This window comes from Dermacentor andersoni, chromosome 2, assembly GCF_023375885.2.
Source record: "Dermacentor andersoni chromosome 2, qqDerAnde1_hic_scaffold, whole genome shotgun sequence".
NCBI lineage: Eukaryota > Metazoa > Arthropoda > Arachnida > Ixodida > Ixodidae > Dermacentor > Dermacentor andersoni.
This window is the reverse complement of record NC_092815.1, coordinates 46413276-46425399: the sequence shown is the minus strand read 5'-3', so window position 1 is coordinate 46425399 and position 12124 is coordinate 46413276. Positions and strand designations below refer to the sequence as shown.

At 42.0% G+C, this 12124-nt stretch overlaps 1 protein-coding gene across 1 annotated transcript in view; it reads left to right on the top strand.

Annotated features, from left to right (window-relative positions):
* LOC126542348 (E3 SUMO-protein ligase RanBP2-like) overlaps nt 1–12124 on the top strand; it is a 171153-nt gene that overhangs the window by 3951 nt on the left and 155078 nt on the right. The window contains exons 2-3 of the mRNA XM_050189386.3: nt 10695–10762; nt 11258–11371. Coding sequence (XP_050045343.1) covers nt 10695–10762; nt 11258–11371 — 182 coding nt within the window. The remainder of the gene's footprint in view (nt 1–10694; nt 10763–11257; nt 11372–12124) is intronic.

The window sequence follows — 12124 nt, the reverse complement described above, 5'->3', positions numbered from 1 at the left end:
AAGAATTAAGATGAGGCGTGATGGTAAAGAGATTCAAACCAAGCATCTAATTCTAACATTCAGCTCGTGTGCTTACGGAGGTTATCGAAACAGGCTATTTAAAGATCAGAGTCAGGCCTTATATACCGAATCCCCTCCACTGCTTCAAATGCCAGAAGTTTAGCCATGGTTCTCGAACTGCCGAGGCCGACTAACCTGTGCCAAATGTGCCCATGAACTTCTGTCCGAATCTTGCGAGAACGCTCCACAGTGTGTGAATTGTGATGGGGAGCACACCACGTACTCGCAGTCCTGCCCATCATGGAAGAAGGAGAAAGTGATCCTAATAATTACAGTTGAAAATACATCATTCAAGGAGGCACGAAGGTGGGTGTCTAACCTGCCGAAGGTTTGCTTTGTTGAAGGGACTCGTTGGGGGACGGTGTCATAACTGCCCCCAGCGGCTGTCCGGCCCACGCATCGTGAGCCGCTGGTGATGCCATCCACCCCTTCGGTGGCAGGGGCTAGCGCTGCCCCGCCATCCCATTACAAAGGTTCATTGACCTCTGTACTGGTGGCCTGAAGGGTCTCCTCCCTTGAGAAGAGGCCCTTTCATCAAACAAACTGCTCACAAGAGCGGGTGTCCGGTGCCCTACAGGAGGTGATGGACACATCTCCCAGCCAGACGGTGCAACCTGCGCCAAAGGAGTGGCGAGACTCTCGCAATCACTTCAAAAAAGAAAAATGCTGCATCACAGGGCGTGACAAAGGCTCTGTAACCTAAATTTCATTCCCTTAACACACAACACAAACCTGTTTCGAAATGGACACACAAATATTGTAGTGGAACATCAGAGGTCTTTTCTGTAACCTTGATGATGTTAAAGAGCTCCTTTGCAAATATGTTTCGAGGGTGCTGTGTGTCCAGAAGACGCATCTGAAATCGTCACACACAAGCTTTTTAGACAAAATGCCATTTTTCTCAAAAGATAGCGACAACGCTTCCGCCTTGTCGGGCGGTGTCACTATAATAGTCGATAAAGCTGTTGCCTGTCAGCAACTAAATCTCTGCACTTCTCTTGAGGCAGTTACTGTCCAAGCAGTACTCTTCATTAAGCTAGTCACGATCGGTTCGATTTACATCCCGCTTGTTATCAACTTTGTAAGACAGTTTCAAAGCTTCACCGATGAACTTCCTGCGCCATATATCGTCGTTGGTGGTGTAAATGCTTATAACTCACTATGGGGCGACTCTCGTTGCAATGTGCGAGAGTCTTCAGGCGCCTATATTTAAAAAGAGCCAACGTATTACAGCATAACACATAACATACATTCCTCCATAAACTTAAGTTTAGTATTCAGTACACTAATTTCGCATTTGGAGTGGTCTGTTCTCAAGAACCCCCTTTGGGAGCGTTATGTTGGGCGTTAGCGTTAGTTATGTTAAACTTAATGAAACAGGATGGCGGTTTGCCATCCACAATGGAACGTGGGCTCGGCAGACTGGTAACTGTTCCAAGACTTCACGTATTTGTCTGTAGATGACATGGCTGCTTTCAATGTAGACGACGCCATGGCATATCTTACATGTTTTATTATTGACCCTGCAAAAAATATATTAATCAAACAGACTGGCTAATAAGCGTCGCATCCTATGGTTGAACAACGAGTGTCGGAAAGTGCGAAAAAAACCAAAACAAAGCTTGGAGATTGCTTCGCCAAGTGCCGAAAACCTTATTAATTTAAAGCAGGTTAAATCACGAGGGAGGAGAACACTTCGACGTGCAAAGAGGAAAAGTTGGGATAGGCACACTGATGAAACAAGTCTGGAATAGGGTAAATAAGTTAATAGGTTGGGAGTCATATCCCCTACCCTTACTAAGTAGCCAAGGTGATAGCCTACAAGATCAGGTGGATTGTTCAGGTGAACACTTTGAATATGTGTCAAGTGCATTGCACTATACAGAAACATTACTGAGACACAATGAATTTGAAGAGTGGCAGCCCCTAAACCGCAAAAGTTCATTGAGTGAGGCTTACAATTACTCATTTACTTTAGTTGAACTTAAGGCACCTCTCGCTTGTTGCAATAACTTGGCGCCAGGTGGCAATCTTATGTACATGATGATTAGGTACCTACACCCTGAAACACTGAAAACACTCCTATCTCTAATCAATGCCATGTGGGCAGTGGGTATATTCTATCGTCGTGGAAAGAAGCTATGGTCATCCCGGTATCGAAATAAGGCAAAGACCCGGCCTTAGCCAGCAGCTACAGCCAATAGCGCTAACAAGGTGTCTGTGCAAAGTGTTTTAACAAATGGCTTAATCTGTTCCCTAGAAAGTAACAACAAACTAGACCCCCTTCAATGTGGTTTCAGAGAGGGAAAGTTGGCAATAGACCACTTTTTTTAGGCAAATATCAAAGATGCGTTTATTCATGTGCAGTTTTTACTTTCAGTATTTCTTGACCTAGAGAAAGTGTACGACACGACATGACGTTTCGGGATTCTCAGTGATCTTTCCGCAATGGGCATCCATGGGAACATGTTAAACACAATAGAAAGCTATCTAACTGCACTTTTCGCATACAAGTAGGCAATGCTTTATCTTGACCATTCACCCAAGAAACTGGTGTTCTGCAAGGAGGCATGCTTAGTTGCACACCCTTCATTGTAAAAATGAACTGCCTGCATACAGTCATTCCACATGCAGTGTTTTATTCCGTGTATGTTGATGATGTGCAAACAAGTTTCAAATCATGCAATATTGCTATTTGCGAACGACAAGTGCAGCTTGGAATAAACAAATTGCTTAAGTGGGAAGATGAGAACGGCTTCAAGATAAACACCTAAATAAGTACCTGCATACTTTTCTTAAACAAGAGAAGGGTAATACCACTGCCAAGTATTACAATCCAGGGAGACCAACTCTCTGTGAGCAGTGAACATAAATTCCGAGGAATCACTTTAGACTCTAAGCTCACTTTTATTCCCCATATTAAATATCTTAAGATAAAATGTCTGAAAAGAATGAACCTTCTAAAGCTTTTGTCATGCACAACATGGGATGTAGAGTCGAATCGGTGGTCACTTCATCTGCAGCGGGCATAAAGCAGTTTTAAGTTTTACATGTTTTCTGAGAGCACAAGCGAACATAGAACATCCTTATTCAGCCATAAATGATATGGCCGCTTCTACACTCTTTCATAATTGACCAGGTAACGAAGTATCTGATAGATGTGCATCGATGGCAGCGTACAAAGGGATAACAAACACAACACTTCCATATAAAGATAGCATCCGTGCAATTAGAAAAGCCTTAACGGCAAAATGGCAACACGAATGGGACCGTTGTGCCGACAACAAGCTACATCGAAGTAGTTTTATGCGTACTACGCATTGGGCACACACACCTCACACACAATTATTTTTTATATAAAACATAGATTATTAACACAGCCTTTTCCTTCCTAAACTGGATTTTAAAACGCATTGTGTTTGGTGCAGCATAGCCTTAGCCGCTTTTGTGTCATTAAACGACATTTAGCTATCTCCCTGTTGCGCTCATGATTTGAGCTGTTGCAAGAATGCCGATGCGTTGCATGGCCGTCGGGTGCTTGAATACATACTCGTGCACGAGCAATTGCTGTGCAGTACACAACGAACACGTCTTTCCTGTCCCAGCTTTCAGAGCGAAAGTGTGCACCGCGGCACAGCAGGCAAGTGCGACGCGGACCAGTCAACACGCACAAAGCATGTAAACTGCAGTTGACGAAGCTGCACAAGCTATATTTCAACAGCAGTCGCTTAGTCATCGAGATTTGCTTGGCACATTTTCAAGGTCACTATAAGTACTATATGCCGCGATGGCGCACGATAACCAAAGGCAGCATTCAAAGGTAAATTGTATTCAAGGACGATACTCTCGAGCGACCATTTCTGGTGCAGCATCATTTTCAAAATATTTCGTGCGTCTCTACATTGGACGCGTCGAAATAAACGAACAAAATCCTTTTTGACACAGCGCTAGAAACCAGCAGAAACCGCACACTGCATTTGTCACGAAGGAGAATGTGACGAGGTGGCCATGGTGTAGGTGCGGCGGCAAGCTATGCATAGCTGCAATGCTGCCAGAGCGAAATGGATGAAGCTTTATCATGACCGCAGTCCGGCCTGTCTGGCCATGAGTTTCCACACACTTAGTGCCGAGGCCCTCTAGCCCGGCCATGCCAAGCACGCCAAGCCTCAGCTACTTATCCTTTTCTACAGATGGCACTAGTCTGATTGGTCGACGAGTTCGGCGCTGCCAGCGTGCTAGGCAGCGGTCGGTGAAGTCGGATACGTCATGCTGGCGACACTAATATTGCTAAAATTTTACCCTGCACTTTAAACGTGACCCACAGCAGCACGGTGATCAATTGTTGCCGCAGCGCTAGGGGGCAAGCACGCTGTGAGTGAGCGCTCCTTTGTTTGTTGAAGGTGCAAACGCAACCCGCTCGCTTCAATGAACTTTTTTTTTTTTTTTTGAACAGCATGCTGCTGGTCAGCCAAGCTAGTGTGTGGCACATCCTGTTCAAGCTGCTCTGGCTTGCGATAGAACATTTTCTATTCCCGCGCTAGCCACACTAGACTGCAAAGCAGCCAATTTTCGCTGATGTAGCGTAACTGGGCCACGCGTGGATCGCGTCCACGTTAGGCTGGACTATACCGCACCTTTAGCTTGGTCACTCCAATGCGCCTTCTTTGAGCGGAGGAAGGCATTGAGGCCCTGCTGTTGAACGTAGACAACCAGACAGAGAAAACCGGCTGGACTCGGAGAATACTTCACATTAAAAGAGCATCGCGGGCGTGCTACAGCTTTGTCGCAGTGCATGAAGCAGCTAACAAAGGGTACTAACTCTGTGGCTAGCAGACATGTAGGACCTGTTTGCTGATACACTGGAACAGAATACAAGCAAGGAAAGCGGACAGCACAGGTGTTGGTTCTCCACGTTCTTCACTGTACGTCACTTCCACCGGGCGATAATGCCAGCGTCTTTTGTTTTGTTTTGTTTTTTCAGTTTCGGCATGAAAAGCATCAATTTTTGCTAGCTCTTTGTGACGGATTAACCCATATTTCAAGCGCAAGATTTTACACAGAGGCTATTGCATGTCTAAATTATCTGAAACTGGGCTTTCTATACCGTCGGAAATTTTGTTTCAGTTGGTCTTTAAGGGCCATCATGAGGCAGTAGCGCCAGTTTCATACTCGTAAATTTTATTGTATGGTCACTCTGTTACATATATTTTACAGTCAGCACACCTCACTGTTATGTTCATCATTTTATGTATTTATTTTACGCAGTTTACAGGAACTCGCGTTTAGGCCCTTTTACAGCCAAGTAACATCTACTTATTGCAATACACCTGCCCATCGCACCATTTGCCTGGTACTCTTTGGCAATATCTGGCTCTTTCGCCACTAAACACAAGATATCAGAATCGGTAGGTTTACACGAGGTGCACAGTGATAAAATCATTTTGCAAACTCGTAGTGTGGAAAGACACTGGATGACGCCGTTTGCCCAGCTCATCATCTCTTATCTTTTTCTTCTTTACGCTTTACATCACCTATACGTGGTCTTTACTTATTTTTGCTCATTTCTGCTTTGAAAACCTTATAAGGTCTATCAAAACAAAAAAAGTGACATAAAATTAAACGGCTGTGCAGAATCGAGCAACAGGGGCATTTTAAATATAAAAATTTTGTTACTTGATGTTAAAGAAGCATAAACGTATATGGCTAATGGCAATAAAACTACACAGGTCACATGTCACCACCCTATAATGAGGTTTGATGTTCCAACACAACATAATGATCATCTGGTGCTGCAGTGGAAAGCTGCAGAAAATTTTTTAAAGCAAACGCTTGTCTTGATACGTAAGCTTTTTTGCCTTCTGCTCCATCAAAGTAAGGCCTGGAATTAAACCTCCCGCTTTGCACTAAGTGGCAGAATGGAATAGCCATTAAGCTACTGGAGCAACTCATGCTTGTAAACTCTCTCATTAAGGAAATGTTTGTCCTGCTTTGTCATCAACTTTGCTCTCATTGCCGCATCTAATGCATTCAGTATAGGTGAATGTATTTTCCATACCAAATATGGGAGACGCTTTGAAATTTATCTGTGACCCCGTCATAACTATGTGTCACTCCATCATACTGTTACATTAAGAGTAGCAGAAGTTATCTCCCCGATTAGATCCGTCTTATGCGCTTAGAATGAAATGCACAGAGCTGACACACTTCTGGACAAAGTTTTTTTTTTCTAGCCCACAATTGCTTTAGTGCACTGTTTCTCAAGGTTTTCCAGTATGTGAGCCATATTAGAGTAACAAACCTACCACAACCCCCACCTACCTTCATAAGCTTTCTGAAAATTTATCTGTCGTATCTTTGCAACTTTGACGTTGCATTTCTAAGCACAAGGTCGTGGGATCAAATCCTGGACGTGGCCGCATTTCAATGCGGGCGAAATGTGAAAAATCCCATGTACTGTGCATTGGGTACACATCAAATAACCGCATCTGGTCCAAATTGATCCGGAGTCCCCCACTACGGCGTGCCTCATAATCAAATCGTGGTTTTGGCATATAAAACCCCAGAATCTAATTGAAATTTTCTTTCTTCAATGACACCTGATACATATACGTAATAATTTATTTAGAAGACACTAACTGCAGCAAAGAGAGCTACCAAAAATATTTAAGGTTTTTTACCAAATATTGATTTAATTATTTATTTTATAGGGACACTAAAGACAAATACTAAGTTAAGCTAAAGTGATAGATTAGTGCTAGAGAATCTCTATTATGTGAATATTATTGCGAACAGAGCCTTAATAATCGAGAAATTGAGGCATATGCAGGACATGGTTAGAGATTTCCCCGGGACATTCAAGTACTTGCCCAATGACGAAAGCACTCCTCAGTTAAATTCTAGCACTAGTACTCAATCACTCATTGCAAAAAACATTCTTGCATTGTATTATAAGATGAAATAAAATGCTACTTGTCCAGTTCTATTTCATTTTTGGAAAACTGAACTCATTGAAATTACCCTTGACAATGACGCGGGCAGTCAAAAGGTTTCGTTTTTGCTTGACCCTGGGCCATCCACGCTTTCGCGTTTCAGCAGTTTCGTTATCGCATAGTGCTGCGATGTTTTTGCTTGCTCGCGAAACTGGCACAAACTGCAAGTAGCAGAGAATTCAACTTCCATGTGATGTCGCAAGATGCCCGAACAGTCTGTGCCACTTGACCAAAAAGCAGCTGCAGTGGTGAATCCACTGCTCAGTCTTGGCTCGGTACCGCTGTTTGTTGGATGCCGTTTTACTCACCGATGGCAGCAAAGGGCGGTGATAGCATATGCAATGCCACCACTCCCCCGGTTTTGTGGCAGGCGGTTTGAATTTTGAAAAGAGGTATTCGGACCCTTCAGATGCAATGTTCTCGTAAACTAAGTCTTTTCTTGGCACAAAACAAGCCTTGCAAGGTTTCTGGAATGGTATTTAAGCAGTCCATGCCGACTTAGTATTTGACTTTAGTGTCCCTTTAATGAGATGAAAAATCAGTTATACAGAATTGCATCAATACGCCTGAGAAGAAACATCGTAAGGACACCGCAGATTAGAACTATTTATGGTAGACAGCATATAAATTGTCAAATTCCCATTTTGTTAAATGGAATAGGGCAGGACAATAATTAACTTTAATGAACACACCAATAAAGAAATATTAGAATGTTAGCATTAGAATATGGTACTGTGCAAAATTGAAGTTTTCTGCTGCGTTTTCATGGAAATTTTACCTCTATTTCATTTTTTTGCGTTTTGAATACTTTAAGTGTATGCGTGAATGCACTATATGTGAAAAAAAAAAAATTTACAAGTAATTGTCCGAGTTATCTTGAGCGAAAATAATGTTCTCAGTATTCTTACGTATTAGAGTGCATTTATACCATATATGTGTGAATATTGCTTTATATCTGTAAGTTTCTGCTAAAATAACTACTCTCTTTATTTACATTGCTAGTTTGTAGTAAATTGTATAACTTGTGTTTATATATACAATGGAACTGCATCACATTTCATTTCTTGTATGTGTGCTTTCTCTGCTTGAAATGCTGACTGGAGCAAGAGCCCTTGTCAGGCGATATGCCTTTAGCTCTTGCTTCACTTTCTTTTCTATTTTGTATTTTTTTAAAGAAAGAATGTACTTGCTTTTTTGATATAACCATATCTGCTGAACCTTAATTCTACGGTTTCGGTGAGGCAAAACTGGTTGCAGTTGGGAGGCCCTGTTCGGTGAAGTTTTCTTTGTGCCGACCTAAGGTTTAAGGTCGCTGTTTGTCTTGCCGTTTCTCCACCCATCTTGTGGCCAAAACTAATATTACCCTCTGCTTAATAAGCATAACTTCAAGGATGATATATGTGTGTGTGTGCGTTATGCTTATTCCTCTTAAAGAAAATTGCATTGAAAGAGTGTATGGGAACCGAGACTGAAAGTTCATCTCTGTTCCGGCAAGCAGAATGTACTTGTAATTGGACCTTCCATGACCCCCAGGAAAAGACTCGTGATCCATTTGAGGGCCATGACCGGTAGTTCGAGAAACACTGCTGTAGTGGATGTTTGTCACTGTAAACATGTTCACCTGGTAATCATCTCATGCAGGCCGATGTGTAATCTGTTAGTAATGGCCACTGATGCAGTACTGATGCTGCATCTCCATGTTGCATCAAATTAAGGTGGAAAGAGTGCTGATTTTTGCTGAAGCTATGAGAAAAGTGTTTTTTGGATGAGATGATATGGTTGTTGAGCCCAACTAAAAGAAAAAGACATTCATTGCTGTGTGGAGCAATTCTGATTAGACTTTTGTGGGGACAAATCAAGGTATTGAGGCCGTTCAGCTTGGAAAATGTAAAGAACATTCCTGTTGTAATGTCTTCAACCGAATGGTAGTATCATCCATGGACTTAGCACCTTGCAAGAAGCAGTTTCATATATTTATTCCTGGCATTAAGCAAGGATCTATGGACTTTATCCCATGACATGGTGCAGGAAACTGCTCTCAAAGTATACTTGTTGAGTACAAAGTGCATGTAAAGGAATTGTGACTGTGGTTTTTGTCAACACTGGACATGTAAAATGAAGTGATTAGGTCTACCCACATAAGTCTTTTTCGTGAACTGTCATTTCTTCCACGTGAAGTAATTAGTGTGAAAATATTTGCAAAGTATAATTTCGAAAGTATAGATATGGAAGTATGCAGGTTGCACGTATTGGACTTTCCCACCACTGTGTGAGAACACCCCTCTCTGAACTATTGTGCTAGTTCTTAAAACACTAGTGCTGCTGCTGTCTCTAGTAATTTTAAGAAGGTGCTCGTGTCTGCTTGCAACAGCCCAGAGGGTATTATGGTAGCATTCTTGCAGGAAGGTTTATAGAGGAAAAAGTGGGGAGTGGGGGTATATAGTGGTCACTTGATTTTAGTATTAATTGTGCCATTGAGAAAATTGTGGAGGCAAATTGGTTATAGCAAAGTAGCAGCTGCAATGTTGAGAATGACAATATTTAAGGACACATGAGCCTATAGGTTGGCAAAATTAATAAGTCCACTTGGACTCCAATTTGCCAAAATCGGATTCCATGGAAATGTGGTGAAGATAGCGGCATCAAATATGATGGACTGTGTGGCACTGCGCTGTGTGAAAACCTTGCCCACTTCTACTCCTTTGATCTCTCACGCTTGGCCATTGTGAATGTAGTCTTAACTTGCTAAAACCACTCGCACATCAGTAAAATATCTCGGGCAGGCTCACTTCGAATCACAGGCTTGCACTCACTAAGGCTTGCTCAGGTTTACAGAATCGGAGACTTGTGGATTAACAGGGCCACGTGGAATGCGATTCATAGAATTGCGGTATCATTCAGATGCATAAAAATGGGGCCCAATCCAATGACATGACTCATTCACAGGCTCATAGCTAACCGGGATTCGAAATCACAAGTTTGAGGTAAGGGTATTTGATTGGTTTAGTCAGCTCTAACAGCAGATCTCATTGGCTGTGTGCAGCTGCAATATATTAATGTATGTTCTTGGGTAGTTGGGTGTGGAGGAGGATGGGACAGCACATGTTTTGAGATACTGTAAAATCAAGTAATTTCAGTAAGGTTTCTTAATTAGGAAAAGGCTTTTAAGCACTGAAGTACCCACAAATTTGACTGTGTGATTTGGCACATTGAACTGGGGAAACTTGATTTAATAGATACATGTCTATTATTCAGGTGTCCTAGCCAGGCTGACTGGTCTTTGACAAACAGCGTTTGTGTATACATCAACTACATCAACATACATCAAACAGTAGCCACTTGTATTAGCAAACATTAGGTTTTTGAGTCACTGCGAACATTTGTGTTGATAGTTCAGCCTTAATTCCCCATTTAATATGTGTGGTGTAATCTCCTTCCTTTTTTCTCTATTGTCTAGTTTCTCCGACATGCCTAAGCGTTGTAGGCCAGCCCAGAAATGAAAAAAATGTTATAGATTTTTTTCTTGTTTATTCCACTACTCTGCTTTATTACTCCTGTGCTGGCATTGCGTGGTGTATACATATGTACACAGGTATTATTATCCTTATTCACATTTTCACAATTTGCTCCTGTTTCTTGTTTCAGAAAAAGATTAGAGGTTTCAACTTTGCCAAGCTTTACTTTTCGGTTAACGACTATGAGTCTGCCAGAAGGTATGTGGTTTCTGCTGCTGCTAGGCTTTTTGTTTTGTTCCAGACCATATCATGGAAACAAAATTAATTAGCATAGCATAGTAGCATGACTCACTTGAGAGTGTGCTCGATTTGTGAGGCGATTGTTTAAAATGTCGTTTATAATGCGATTTAGAAGTTTAATCAGGTTGTGGTTGTACTGATAAGTTCTGTTTGGTGGTCTGTAAAATGTTTTAAATATAAAGCAAATTTTGCTTAATTGAAGTGTTTTTGTTGAATTAAAATCATGCTCTCTACTAGGGCTTGTCCTGTGATTCAAAGCTTCTGACAAATACTACATAATGACATAACAAAGAAAAACTGAATTCTGGCTACTGCAGGCAGGTGCTCTGAATTCTGCTTTGTTGGAGCTGTCATCTGTAGCCATAACCTGTTTGCTCACATGCACTGTGCAGTAGTGTGCACGCTGCAAGTGCATTGCTTAATCCTTGCTGCATCTTAATAACTACATTGCAGGCACCTGGCTGACTACCTGACTGTGAATGACAAACAGGCGTCTGCATACAAGCTGATGGGGGAAATCCATGAAGCTATGGGAAGTTTTAGGCAAGCCTTGCAGTCCTACAAACAGTAAGATACTTTTGCTTTCGATATCGGGGGTACATACAAGGTTGTTCTTTTATAACTCCCCGAGTTAAAGATTGCCTGTTGGAGATAACTAATTCTAGCCCTTGAGCTGGATTATTCAGAGCCCGATATTACTTGCATGATAAATCGAAACACAAATTTGCCTAATTAAATAAACTGTAATTTGCTAATTACGTTATGGCACATATTGCAATTTGCTAATTGCAGCTGGTTTGCAATGTGTATCAGCTTTGAATTAATTTCCAGAGTAACGCGAATGTGGAGATATGTGCCATCAAACTTGCCGTAAAAATGCACTGTTGTTCCGTTTACTTATTTAACAATATGCTCGTTTGTGCATTGAAGCACAAAAGTAACTGGAACACCCCTGTAATTCGTCCCACTCTTTGGGAAATTATGTCTCGTCAATCAATCACCATGCAGCGTGCCAGCACCACCCCTTGCCAGCTGGTGTAGAGAACGTGCCCTGCACGAAGGCAGCTACAGACATGCCCCATGCTCTAATGGAGGGTTACAGTGCAGGTGTGTGCTTTGGCACCAGAACGTTCATGGCTGTGGGGCAAAGCACCATGAACTGTTGTAAGAGCTGCAGTAATTTGCACTTGAATAAAATAAATCCATTAAAGGGTTACTGACACAAATTCTGACTTGAGAGAACTGGTAAATTACATTGCTGCAAGCTCATAGTTGTCATCTGTAAAGTATCAATTGCTAATGCGGCTTGGAACACATTTT